At 34.7% G+C, this 15,072-nt stretch overlaps 1 protein-coding gene across 1 annotated transcript in view; it reads right to left on the bottom strand.

Moving 5' to 3' along the window:
- LOC124371466 (fibril-forming collagen alpha chain-like) overlaps positions 1 to 15,072 on the bottom strand; it is a gene marked incomplete at both ends in the record, with an annotated part of 81,324 nt that overhangs the window by 58,019 nt on the left and 8,233 nt on the right. The window contains 3 exon segments of the mRNA XM_046829798.1: positions 11,785 to 11,991; positions 12,722 to 12,846; positions 14,682 to 14,826. Of these exon segments, the coding sequence (XP_046685754.1) occupies positions 11,785 to 11,991; positions 12,722 to 12,846; positions 14,682 to 14,826 (477 nt within the window).

Below are 15,072 nucleotides of genomic sequence, written 5' to 3'. Positions count from 1 at the left end.
AAGAACAAAAATTTATTCAAAAAAATTAATCAACCTGTAACTTCTGCAATTAAAAATGTTGAAGGTAAAATTGAAAACGTTTTAAGTGATAATCAAAATTTGATGAATTTGGTTCCAGTTGTACGACAATTTGCTGATATTTCGATTCCAGAATCTGAAGTAGAAGAGTTTGAATTGCCAAAATTACCATCTTCAACACCTCGAATCATTGAAGAATAGTTGAACCAATAAGTCCTAGAACAATGAATATAATAGTTGGTCCAATTGGTAGAAAGTTTTCTTACTAGAGTAAAAGATGATAAATTTGCTTTGTATTGGGATAAAAAAAGAATAGTTTTTATGATTGGAAATTTGACCGTGAATTTTGAACATAATGATATCATTATTAATGAAAAAACATATGAAGGAACTCAAGGTTTATGTAGATTATTAACAGAGATAATTTATATTCTGAAGAAGATTTGAAAAAGTATACAGAAATTTTTATGGGAATCTGACTCAATTTACAAAAATAATGATCCATCTACTAAGAAGCCTAAGTAAAGTAGAGGTAAAAAATATATGAAATTAATTAAACCAATTTGGGAAAAACGAATCGAAGGATCAGGTGTAAGAAAATACAGTGATAATAAGATTGAATACAGATATATCGACGATTTGACAAAACTCGATGGAATTATTAATTATATTTATGCTCAAGAAAAGGCTGGAAACAAAAATTTTTTGAACGAAAAGAAAGCGATTAAAGATTTTATTTCGAACAAACTTGATGAGGTGATTGAAAAACCTGATGGAATTAAATATTTAAAAACGAATTTTGCCGGCAATAAGTTCATCTATGATTGAGGGTAGCTGACTTTTGAATGATTTTATCAACAATTTACCTTTTGAATTACACGTACCAACTTATCAGTATCTGGGGCCTGGCACAAAACTCGAAAAAAAGACTAAAAAGAGGAGATCCTGGTATAAATAAATTAGATCAAGCTGCTATGGAACACGATATTTTTTATGCAAAACATAGAGACACAAATTCCAGACATATAGCAGATAAAGTTTTGCAAGATAAGGCAATGGATAGATTTTTATCAAAAGATGCTAGTTTAGGTGAAAGATTTGTTGCGCTTCCAACAGCTGGAGCAATGTTTTTGAAGAGAAAACTAGGAATGGGAATCGAAGAGAACTTGAAATTTTAACTATATAAATGGAGGTGAACGTAAATTTCAGCAAAAATCAGAAAGAAAAAATAAAATCCGCTTTTAAGAAAAAAATACCCATTAGTATTCAATTTAAAATAGATCAACTAAAAAATGGCGAAGATAAGATATTTTTAAACAAATAGACAATACTATAAACTCGATAAACTATAAACTTCTTCCCTCAGGGGCGGTCTTACTTTCGAGGCCGTACGGGTAGTGGCGACCCCGAGGTACCCTAGCTAATGCTCCAGATCCCTTCTCTTCTTGTTCTGGAGGCCTATGGCTGGCACACTTTTCTATGTGTCAGCCTATCTCTCTTCTTCACTCTCTTCTATCTGAGGTAAAGTTTCTCAACTCTTCGATCTAGTTTCCCTTTCATTTCTCCCACTAGGGGCCAAGCCACGGTGGAACAGCGTAGGCCAGGGCTGAATGGCTGGTGGCAAACCAGTCTTTACTATGCGGACTCTGGACACCGGCGACCCTCCAGTTTTAAAAGCAGCTTACCCAGGCCATGCGGGGCTCTGTCTGGGTTGACCTTCCTTTCCCTAGCTTCTCGTGGGAACAACATGAAAAGAAACAAAAAACAAAAACCAAAACCAACCAACCCTTGAAACAGTTCCTGAAGCTGTTTCTAACCTACCTCTTCCTGCTGAGGTAGCTCCTGAAGCTACCTCGCACATACCACCACCTGGCAACACAACTCAAGAGGTTGTTATGCCAACATACCTACCTTCTCCTCAACAAAGTGCCTTAGGAAACACAGGAGGTTCCATTGCACACTGAAGCTCCCATACATGGCAAGGCTTTATCTGAGGAAGGCAGTACAAGCGCTGAGGAAGCAAAATCCCTTCAAGATATAGAAGATCAGCTCCTCAACAGCCCAAGCACTCCCATGTCTACAGGTACGCTGGATGATGCCACAGAGCAACTCGGCAACCTCAGAATGAAGAGGCCCAATCTCACCACTGCTCAAAGAAGAGAAGCACTAAAGGCTAAACTTCTTGAAAAGGGTGAAGCTTTTGACCCTTCCAAGTGGAGGAGGGGGAAAAAGAAGAAAAAGAATCCAGAACGGCAGGAGGTCTCAACTCCGGGCCCAACTGCCAGACGTCAACAACTTCTTCTAGGTTGTGACGCCAACGCCCATCACTCTGCTGGATGGGGCAGCACCAACACTAACCCCAGAGGTGAGGCACTTTTACAATTTCTTCTAAGTAGGGACCTATTTATATGTAATAAAGGTAACCGCCCTACGTTCGCAACACGAATTAGACAAGAAGTTATTGACATAACAATCTGCACACAAGGTATACTTGGAATAGTTGATAAGTGGCACGTAAGCGAAGAGGCCTCATTATCGGATCACAGGTATATCCGCTTTAACTTGCAAGATGAGGCTGCAGAGGTCCTCTATCGCAATCCCAGGAGGACTGACTGGTTGGGATATAAGTCTGACCTTCAGTCACAGTTGGGATCGGTAGGCGGGAAGGGTGCGATGCTTCACAGACATAGATCAGATAGCTTCTGACCTGCAGAATGCTATAATCAATAGCTTCCACGACAATTGCCCATTGCGACGGGGGAAGAGTCGAACCAATACTAAGTGGTGGACTGCGGAACCTCGCTCGCAAAAGGGCTAATGTCAGGAAGCTGTACAATCAATGCAAAAGGAGCCGTATCTGGGAGTCCTATCATAGAGCTCTAACAGAATACAGCCTAGCAATTAAAAAAGCAAAACAAAGTTCCTGGAGGCAGTTTACACAGAAGGTAAATGAGTTAAGCGCGGCAGCTAGACTGCAACGCTTACTAGCCTCAAGTCCAACCGGTCACTTGGGATCTTTAAGGTCCCAGGGAGGTCAACACACTTCCGGGTCTAGTGATAGCCTCAAACTTCTCCTTGAGACTCACTTCCCTGATTGTATCTTTGAGAATGACGACACATGAACGTCTGGTAACCACGAGGCAGGCTCACGGCCAAGAGCTTGTCGTGGTAGCTGGGCCATTGCCAGAAGGATTGTCACTCTCTCTAAAGCCAAATGGGCAATTTCTAAATTTGCCCCTTTCAAATCTGCAGGAGGGGATGGAATCTTTCCGGCCCTGCTTCAACAAGGGCCGGAGAATCTCCTTACCCTTCTATGTGAACTATTCAGGGCGAGCCTAGCTTATGGGTACATACCACAAGTCTGGCGTCTCAACAGGGTGGTCTTCATCCCTAAAAAAGGGAGAGCGGACTACTCTGTCCCTAAATCTTTTCGTCCCATCAGTTTATCTTCGTTTCTACTGAAAACATTAGAAAGACTGGTGGAGAGGCACCTGAGAAAGGGAGTTCTCTCAGACACTCCCCTTCATCGCAACCAACATGCATACCAGCAAGGCAAATCCTGTGAATCAGCACTGCACCAACTAGTCAGTAGGATTGAGGATAGCCTGTCCGCCAAGGAATTGGCATTGTGCACCTTCATAGACATTGAAGGAGCTTTCGACAATGCCAAATTCACTGCAATGGTAAGTGGAGCACAGCGACGTGGCCTCGAGCCAGCTCTGTGCCGGTGGCTTAGGGCCATGCTGTGCTCCAGACGGATCAGGGCCGATCTCAATGAAGTATCGCTTGTGATCGCACCCACAAGGGGATGTCCCCAAGGAGGCATCCTGTCACCTCTACTGTGGAATCTAGTAGTAGATGGTCTACTTGAGGACCTTACTAACAACGGAATCTTATGTCCAAGGATATGCAGACGACATAGTCCTTATGGTACAGGGAAAATATACAAATGTTGTTGTTGATATCATGAATACCAACCTTCAACATGTACACAACTGGTGTCAGGGAGAGGGACTGAAAGTAAATCCCTCTAAGACAGTAGTTGTACCATTCACTAGAAAAAAGAACCTAGAGTCTCTTTCTAGGCTGAAACTCGCATCCACTCAGCTGGAGTGGTCAAAGACAGTCAAATATTTAGGACTGACTCTAGACCATAAGCTTACGTGGAATGATCATCTTAATAATATCCTGCACAAAGCAAAGTGGGCGCTCATGACGTCCAGGAGACTTGCAGGAATCTCATGGGGCGTAAAACCCCATATAGCACTATGGCTTTACAAAGCAGTTGTAAGGCCTCAAATCACTTATGGTTCATTAGTCTGGTGGACAAAGGTGAATCAGGTAACTGCCAAAGCCAAGCTTGAAAGCTTACAAAGGCTTGGCACAATCTTTGTAACCGGAGCATTCAGGAGCAGTCCCTCAGCGACCCTCGAGGTGGCTTTAGGACTTCTACCTCTTGATGTCCATATAAAAGCTGAAGCGCGTAAGTCAGCTTATCGGCTGATGGTTGCTGGCTTGTGAAGGAATGGCGCGTCTAACGCGAGCCATGGCGCCATCACTGAAGCTGTAAACCCAAGCGCTATTCTCGAAATGGTCTCCGACACAATGAGAACAGAGTTCGTATTCAATAAGCCATTCTCTGTTGACTTCTACTCCAGAGATGAGTGGAAATCGCAAGATAACATCCCAACAATAAGAAAGAGCTTTGTCTGGTACACGGATGGCTCGCTTATTAAGGGTAGAACTGGATATGGAGTGTTTAGTCAATCCCCTAGAACTGCCCTTTGCGGCAGTTTGGGTCGGAACTGCTCCATATTTCAAGCCGAAATCTATGGTATCCTAGCCTGTGCCAACCTAGGCCTCACCAGAAGGTACCAGGGAATGAACATCTGTATAATGTCAGACAGTCAGGCAGCTCTTAAAGCTCTTTGACTCCAACAGCATTTCATCCAGGCTTGTGTGGGAGTGCTTTAACACTCTCTGCAAGCTTGGATCACGCAACTGTGTGCGTCTTGGTTGGGTACCGGGCCACACAGGCATAGGTGGCAACGAATGCGCCGACAGGCTTGCCAAAAGCGGAGCAAGCATGCCATACACCGGTCCAGAACCGAGTTGTGGTATAAGCAAGTCAGCCGCTTACCAAAGTATAAAACAAATGGTCCAGGAAGACACACCGCTTGCGGTGGCAGAGTCACCAAGGACAAGCACTCGGCAAAAGACTGCTTGCCGATTCTAGCTCCGGATTCACCAGATGGCTGATGGGGCTGGGCAGGGATCGGGTTAAGCAAGTGATTGCCTTGATCACTGGACACGGCCACTTCAGGAAACACCTAAACACTCTAGGTTTACGAAATGAGGACTCGGAGTGTAGACTCTGCAATAAGTCTGAAGAGACTGCAAAACACATAATACTGGACTGTGAGAGAACTGGGAGCAAGGAGAAGGGCTCTTTTCGGTGATAAACAACCAGGCGACGAACCAGATGCTAGTATCGGGGAAAAGCTTCTTAGCCTAATTAAGGGCACGAAGATAGGCTTACCCCTCTAACATCAAAGGGGCACACAATAAGCTCAGGTTGACGTGTGAGGATCTATGAATCCACCCCAATATCCCAAAGGAAAAAAAAAAAAAAAAAAAAAAAAAAAAAAAAAAAAAAACTCGAAAAACATAAGAAAAACAATAAAGGAACCAGAATAGAATTTTCTTATAATCAGTTGAAAGAACTTAAAAATGGTGGACTTTTGAAAGATTTATTAGATTTTGGAGAAAATATTCCAGTTGTTAAAAATGTTGTTCCTTATGTTCGTAAAGCTGCTCCAATCGTTAAAAAAGATGTGATTCCTATTGTTCGAAACATTTTAAATTGGTTAGATAAAGAGTTGGAAGATGTTACAGGATCTGGATTAGATGAAAAAACTTTGAATTACGTGAAATCAAACATTGAAAAAAAATTTAAATCTCTAACATTCGGGGAATTGGAAGAAATCTGCAAAAATATTAAACATTTTAGAGGAATCTTCATGGGAGATACATTACCTGAAAAAGTTAAGAAATTTGAAATGTGGAATTGTGAATTTAGACTCGATTATGGGAAGTGGAACGCATTGGATTTGCTATTATAAAAATGATAAGATTGCGTATTATTTTGATTCGTATGGAAGAATTGAGGACAAACCACCGAGAGAATTGATCCAATATTTGAAAAAATCGAACCTTTATTATAATGATTCTCAAATTCAAGACTATAAAGATCCCCCAATTTGTGGTCATTTATGTGTTTTTGTTTTGAATGAGTTGACTGATGGTAAAGATTTTAAAGAAGTTGTTAACAAATTATTACTTAATAAATATGGATTCACAAAATATTTTTGACGTATTTGGAACACAAATTAATCAAAATGTAGATAATAGTTTGAATTTTGATAGTTTGAGAAATGAGTTTGATAACAAGTTAGAAAATTTATTACAAAACCTTCCAGATTCAGACATGTTTACTGTTGAGATTGAAGATTTTAAAGCAGAATTATGATAACAAACTTGCAAATTTCATGAGTTCAAGTGAAGTTGCTGATGAAATAAAAACATTGAAAAAAGAATTTGAAGATGGTGCAGAAAAAATATTTACCAATTTAATGTCTCATATCGAAAAAGCTGATAAAATTACTGAAGCGATCAAAGTTGAAAAGAATTATGTTAGTTTGGCTAATAAGAAAAGAATTGTCGGTGTTCGACCTGGTATTGACAAACATGATGTTGTTGTTAAAGAACAAATTTTAAAACCTCTAAAACTATCAGAAAACATCGATATTGTTGATTTACATGATCCGAATGTTAAAAAAGCCTTAGATTTTAAAGGAAAAAGACTTAGCAGCGTTAGTAAGGGAATTTATCCGTTTGATGTTGTTGTAATGATTCAATTCGAAGATCATATTAAAATGTTTAATGAACTAAAACAAAATTATGAGAATAATAAACAGCATGTTAAAGATTTTACAACAGAAGTCTATGACAAGTTAGAAGTCTACGAAAAACTTGTAGAAAGAAGTAAAAGATCAGTAGACGATGTTGGTGGAATTGCTGAAAAAGTTATACAATTTGAGCAATATTATAATTCATTTACAGATTCTGTTAATGAGCAGTTGAGGGAATTGCGCAACGTTATCATACATATGAAGATAAAGTTAATGAACTAGTTCGAAAAATTCAGGAAGATTTTCATACATATCAAGATAATGTTCGTGATAAAATAAAAAGTAATGGTGAATTACTTGAAGGAATAGATGATAAAACTCGATAAAGTAAATAAACTAGAAGAAAAACTTTAATAAATTTAAAGAAGATGTTAATAAAACTTATGAAAATATCGATAACAGATTTAATGGATTAGGCGGCTATGATGACTAATTTTCCTTATATAAATGGCGCTCATATACTGCGTGAGATGTAAAGAAAAAACTGCAACAAATGATATAAAATACTATGCAAACATCAATGGAGTTAAAAGAATTTTTGGAAAATGTGCTGAATGTAACGCTAAAAAGAGCCAATTTATAAAAACTTGATTTTGAAATTTTTTCTTAATAAATAGAGATGGCGGCACATTACAGTGCTTTCAATCTTTTTATAATGCAACACGAAAGAGATTTGAAAAAAGAACATTGCGATGATATTTCTCAAAAATATGAATTATCCGAAGATATGATGAGATTATACGTAAACAAATTGAATTGGTATAACATTGCTAAATATCAAAATCTGTCCCCAGAGTTCATTCAAGAAAATATACATTATCAATTAAAAGATCATATGTCTGTTCTTTGCCTCTATCAACACTTGAGTATAAAGTTTTTGGATGAAAATAAAGATACAGTTGATGGGAATAATATTATAGATAGCGGTTACTATCCTGTGCAGATTTTATTGAAATATGTGGCCGAAATTGCAAAATTTAAGGAAGAGAATCCTGAATATGACGAAGTAGATCATTAAAAATGACTAAAATTTATATCTTTTCTTATAAAAACGTACATTAGATCGATGAAAAAATTATATCTTTCTTATACATGATGTTTTAAAATTTCTAAATTTTCTCTTATTAAATGGCGGGACTACAGAAAATATGCTAGTGATATTGAAAGGGCGGAGTTTAAAAATTTCTATCCAATTAGTAAACAACATTTTGAATGAACCGAATAAAAGAACTGAGTTTTAATATTGATTTTGGAGATAATTTTTGCTCGTCTAACTTCCAGTTTTATATTTCTGGAACTTTAACAAAACAAGATGGTCAAGCATATCTTGGAACTGATAATGTTAGATTAATCGATAATTTTATACCGTTTTTATTTTCTAAGATTGAAGTAAGAAAACACAATAAATTGATAGAAGAAGTCGAAAACTGTGGCCAATTAAAGGAACTATTTCGCATTCAAAAAGTGATGTTATTTCTCAAACTTCTAATGGCTTGAATCAGATTTTAAATTTGGTGTTTTTGAAGCAGCTGGAAATTTATCTCATTTTGGATTAGGATTTTTTGAAAATGTTACTATTCCGATCTATAAAGGAGGATTTTATCTAAGTTTTATAAGAGGAGAAGACGATGATGTGATTCTGAAGACTGCAACTGGAAATGTTATGCCTGTTGATGGAAAAATAACAATTACAGATTTTTTTATTAGAGTTCCAATGATTGATTATAAAACCACGAGTAAAATTAGGTTGATTGATGAAATTACAAAAAGTCAAAACATTATGTTTAATTTTCTAGATTGGCAATGTATTGAACAAAAAGGTATTTCCGGAACAACTTATTCGTTCGATATCACAAATATTTATAGAAATATCTTCAATCCCAAGTTCGTTATCATTGGTTTTCAAACAGATAGACAGAATAATCAAGAAAAAAATCCTTCAAAGTTTGATAGTTTGAATGTAAAAAATATCAGAGTAAAATTGAACGGTTCTTATTATCCAGATGAATTACAAAATTTAAACATTTCCGGAGGTCTTTTCAGAATCATGTATCAGATGTATCAAGATTTTAAGAAAGTTTACTGTAATAATAAGGAAATGTATCACAATCCTAAAGAATTTGTAGCGAATAGACCTATTTATGTCATTGATACAACAAAGAGTTTGAAAAATATTTCTGGTTCAAAGAACGATATAATTATCAATATGGATTTTTCAAAAAGCTGTTACAAACGCGATTTGTTATGTGGTTGTGGTTTCTGAGAAATTTTTAGCCTATGATGGGTATTAGAGAAATTCAGTAGTTAATGATGTTCATATTGTTCTCTTTCATTCCTTCTAAAACTTTAAAAATATACTCTTTCGCTGATGAAAAATATCGATTTCTTCCGTAATAATCTTTGTAATCATAGACAAAATATCCTAAAATAGTTGAATAATAAAATAAAATCATTTCTTTTTATCTCGGTAGTTGAAATATAAACATAAACATTTGCGCTGAAAAATTTATATCTCGGCAGAGTTAGTTCCATAATCTCCATTTAAACAAAAAATCTTTCTGTTTAAATGGAAGAGTATAATGCCAACTGTTACAAGTGTTCTAATAAAGGAGAAATTATCGATAAAAGATATTTAGTTTGTAGAGGTTGTAATTTAATTTTGTACGAAAGACCTAAACCTAAGAAATTTTCGAAATAAATTAACACATTTGAATAACCTGCTTAGAAAATTACAATATGGAGACAAGAAGCAAACACATTTTGTTACAGAATTTAGAAAACAGAATAAAAATTTTTACTTATCTCTTAGAACCATTGACAAAATTATTTTCCTTTTCAAAGAATACATTAGGTTTGTTGGTTTAAATACACACGTTTATTATGAAAAGATATTACCTGTATTTTTTCATTATCTGGATGTTGAATTTGTCTACGATTTTAAGCCAGAAATCCTCGATGATTTTATAGTACACTTGGAAAAGATAAATAATGAACCTCGTCAAAAGAATGTGGTTTTACTCACATTCTCCCCGACTTCTCGAGTGATTGTTAGCAAATTTCATCTTCATCGTCTTTAAATTTTTTCTATCTAAATGGAGTTCTTAAAGGGGTGAACTCGGTTTGGTGAATTCAAGTTTAAAGAATATAAGAAGTTGAATGAATTAGAAGAAAATAAGAAATACAAAATTTTGAATTTGGAGAAAATAAAAGATAAATTCGGGTTTACAATAATTGGCCGAGTTGGAAGATTATAAAGTACACTTACCGAACAGAATTTTGACTGTTTTGAATGAAAAAAAGATTAAAGAATTGAATTAAACATGATAAAATTACACTTGGTTGTTACTGGAAAGAGGACTATTAAAGATAAAGACTGTGTTACCGTCAATTTTGTAGAATAGAAGATTATCATTCGTTCCCCAATTCATAGTACTCTTTTGATAACCATAGTTTGTGTCTCTCTTCTTCAGAATCACATGGAATATTATCTATAGTAATACCTTTTGTTTCACGCATAATATAGTGATATTTTAGAAGAAAAATCTGATAGTGCTCTTTAATGAATTTTGTTGATAAATCTTGATTCTCACAAAAAAATCCTAAGGAATTCAACAATTAAGTTCTTGATTATATTCGAAAAAAAACGTACAATATTTAAAAAATTCCATAAAATATCGATGAAAACTCTCTGTTTGTTTCATTTTTTAATTTCTTTTCAATATCTTTCGTAATTAAGTTTAAATAAACAATCCAATACATTTCGTGCTTTATGAAGAAAAAACAATGAATTCTGTATCATTTAAGGACGGTATCAACTGTTCTATAAAATGTTTTGGTAATTCGTTGAATTCATCTTTGTTGCACTGTTTAAATGCTAGAAACTGAAGAGAGCTTGGTGAGTTTCATGTTTGCTATTTAGTAGAAAAGTTTTTTTATTAAAGTATGTTTTTAGTAAAAAACTTTTAAATTGATTAAATTTTATTAAGATTTCGAAGATTTTTCGTTTATTCGTAGCAGATTTGACAACATTTCCAATATATTTTACATTGATTCTAAGGAGATTTTACATTAAAACAGCTTAAGAAAGTAGAAGCAAACAGCTATAGATTCGGTTATTTTTCATTTGTGAGTTACAGATTCGTTTATTGCCCTTTAAACAGTATTTTCCATTGATTTACTGTTGGCTCCGAAAGTGGTCTAGAATCGGCATATTCATATCTACTTATACGATATTAATATAGTTTATATTTATATAATCTGACATTAATTTCTTCCAGAACACATCACAAGTTTATTGAATTTTCAGGCAACTCGGTATTTTCTGCATCTTATCCAGGTAAAATCAAATTTAATTACTATACTTTTGGGCTCTTCAAATAATTATATACCAGTGTTTTTGCCTCCTAACCAAAGCCTAGGTAAAGGTTGAATATTTTTCTCATCTAAACTGTCATAATACAAAGTACTCTTACATTCAATGACGTGGCTCTACACAGTTGTATGTTCTATACCATACGAGTATATTAAATTCGATTTCAAATGTTTCATACCATTCCAATTTCAAAAAAGGAAAATCATGCAAAAATGTTTAAAAGAATGAAAAAGGTGCTCGTTCATTAACTAAGCACAATGGCCTAATAACTTTTAGTGTAATCAGCAACCAATAATGGTGGATAGGAAAGTTTTCGCAAGACTTTACGTAAGGAAATTCAAACTAAGTGCTCGTCTTGAGCTGTTAACTATGTGGATTATTGAGAGCAGATGGCGATTGAGAGCTACGGAATATTCCACTCACCACTGGTCCGATGGGCCCCATGGGGCCCGAGGGACCTAGTGATCCCTTCTCCCCTGGTTGGCTCTGTTCACCCTTAACCCCGTCCAGACCCGGAAACCCACGGTGGCCTTTGATGCCTGGGAGTCCTGGCATGCCCGGAAGGCCCCTAGGTCCCGGAGGACCTCCAGATCCTGACGTTCCAGGTTCGCCATCCTAATCTTGCTCTCCCTGAAATAACATGGAGCTGTAAATCCTATATAATAGTGCACCAGCACATTTTATCTTCATCACACATATTACGATGTAATTTAATTTTCTGCTTTTATAAGCTGTATTCATTAAAAATTAATTAGGTTTGTTGTTATTTCAACTTTCACTGTAGTTTTTTCAGTTAATTACTGGGTAATATCACTGTATATTAATAACAATAATTTACCATTGCATGGCTATAAAAGTTTAAGTTAAACTGTACATTTATGTTAAAACTAAATAATACAAATATTATATTTTTTATACGCACTTATAAATTAATAAAAATATATTTTAAAAATTTATTAGTCTAGCGGAAAAATGCAGACCACGGAATATTATAAAGTCACTGAAAACACCTGAAAAAAAGCCATGACAACAACTATAGCATCTTTGACGAACGCTACTAAATTTGGCAACAAACAATTATCCCAACAAATCTGGATACTTTTGAAATTATCTACAAGTTTCGCCTCTTTAAGGCTTCATAACGTTTATTTTCAATGCGTTTGACAACGTACTCTTATACTCCATATATCTGTATACACTGTTCTTAATTATTTTAAAAATTGAAGACATTCAACCCATATTAATCAGTAACACAAGTCTAACTCAATACATTTACAATATTGTTTAATTAGTTATAAAAATATGAAACTTTTTAGTGTTTTTATTCTAATTATTAAAATACTTTAATTCTGTAGCTTACATCTTTTCCTGGCACTCCTGGGGGACCCCTAGGACCCGGGATACCAGGGGATCCTGGAGGGCCAGGTTCTCCTGGCTCACCCCTGACACCTTGAAATCCTTGAGAACCCGCAGATCCTGATGGTCCTAAATTCGATACTCATGTTATTATTAATTTACTACTTAAAACAGGTAATCACATGTATAGTAGGCTAAACCATACGTAGTAATATCATTAAATAATTATATTTACCATAATAAGTTTATTACTAATAGCAAACTCAATTCATATAGTAAATAAAAATTAATCCTATCTACTAGTCAAATACAATAAAAATACAAAACAACCTCAGACTAATTAAAATTCAGATTAAACTTACTCTCCAATGGACTTAAAATAAAAGGATAATATTACAATGTAATTGCAGCATCTGCTCTAGAAGTTATAACAGTTTCAACTGATTTCGCAACTAAACTGGAAAACATTAATTACCCAAACGATGAAGTTATCGCCAGTTATCCCTCGCAATTGCAGTATTTTAAAACACTGCATTTCATTAGGGAAATAAAGTAAATATTTGAGTTAACAGAAAATAAAATGAAGATATACGAAGTAAAACTTTTACAATTGTTAATTAAACAAAATGAATAGTGTTTCAAAGTAAAATTTACGTTATTGAGCAGTTCTTGGGTTTAATTACTTTGCTATATACAAATCTGAAACTTGCAACTAAGTTTATATACTACGGAAGATTTTTACACTTGTTTCTTACTCTGTTCACTGGCCAAAATTCAGTATAAATATTATATACTTTACTTAGACATACAGCATACGGTAGAGACTTCCAGCACATCTATAGTACGTACAGCAATCTTGGTTATGCATGCGTTCCAACATTGATAGGCATTTTTTGGATTATACCACAGTTATTTTTGGATCCAGATGTTGCACATAAAATAACTTCATAGAGTAATTTTACTTAAAAAGTAAAAAATACACTTACTAATTAATTATATTTTATATGACGTTGATAAGTCAAGTATGACGAAAGGTCTCGCCCAAATTTTGATGTTTTTTTAATTACATTATACTGATCATCGGGTTATGCTATTACTGGAACTCGAAAATTCAATTACCTACTGACAATACAAACTTAATTGTGTTGAAAACTATTTCTTATTTCTTACATTTTCAAATCATCGTAAACAGTAAAATGTACCAGTTTATAGTAAGCAAATATTTTATTACAAAGCGTATTTAAAACATCTTCACCATTAAATATACAAAAAAAGCACAATTCATTTCGTTCGTGATATCCATATCTCAAAACTGACTCTTACCCACCAGGTTTTACAAAATTATACGTGATTATAAATAACAAAACATACCCTTAGACTGAGGCATTAGGATTTTTAAAGGTTTACGTAAACAATTAACATTTGCTGATTTTTATATGTATTAGCTTAGCGAGCGTACGAATTTTTAAATCGATTTACAAGTACTCGTTAAAAACAAAATATACTAATTCTAATCTAATTTTAAATAACTCACATCTTAAAGAGAAAACAATTATGGCAATAACTGCACCACCATAAAACCTTAATTGAAATCCTTTTAAAAAATAAAGGGAAATTGCCTTAATTTACACATTTATCAACGAGTGATTTTGGTAATTAGTTGTGACTCATCAGAGAAAATTACAGATTATAACGGTAATTGCAACAATAACTATAAGTAAAGGTTCTTTGAATCCTTGTTGAAGTCAGAATATGACAGGAAATATGAAGACGATTTGACTATTTTTTAAAGCCATCAGTGGGAAAAATATTTAAACACACGTTATTTATGTATGAATTATCTTATTGTTGACCTCTGGGTTTCGCTTTCCTCACTTGGATCTGAAGGTCCTGAAATGCTTCAGGAAAGCCCCTGTGCGTAATGAGTGACTTAGTAAGAGTAATTATGATGTGCACTTTCTTACCCGGCATGCCTCTGGGCCCTGCTGGTCCTACTTGGGCCTGAAGGTAGTGAAATGCGTCAGGATAACCCATGTATGGCTCCGCGTCACTAGGTCCCTTGTCATTGCCTGAATTCACTAATGCCAACTGGTTGTAGTATGAAGACACCTGTTCAGAGAGTTTCCATATTCTGTGAATATGAAATGCTGTAGGAGATGTAGCACAAATGCATAATTAAGTTATTATATTTAAAATTTTTATTTAAATTATAAAAAAAAATTGAATAAAATATTAATTTACCGAATGTTGATACATATTTAGTAGAATATTTAATAAACGGAATTAAATATAGAAATTGTTTTATTGTCTAAAAAAATTACGTTTATTGTTTTATATAACCAAGTCTAGCTAACA

This window comes from Homalodisca vitripennis, unplaced genomic scaffold (assembly GCF_021130785.1).
Source record: "Homalodisca vitripennis isolate AUS2020 unplaced genomic scaffold, UT_GWSS_2.1 ScUCBcl_1460;HRSCAF=5126, whole genome shotgun sequence".
Classification (NCBI taxonomy): Eukaryota; Metazoa; Arthropoda; class Insecta; order Hemiptera; family Cicadellidae; genus Homalodisca; species Homalodisca vitripennis.
Note: the sequence above shows the minus strand (reverse complement) of the source record. Positions and strands in the feature narration are given on the sequence as shown.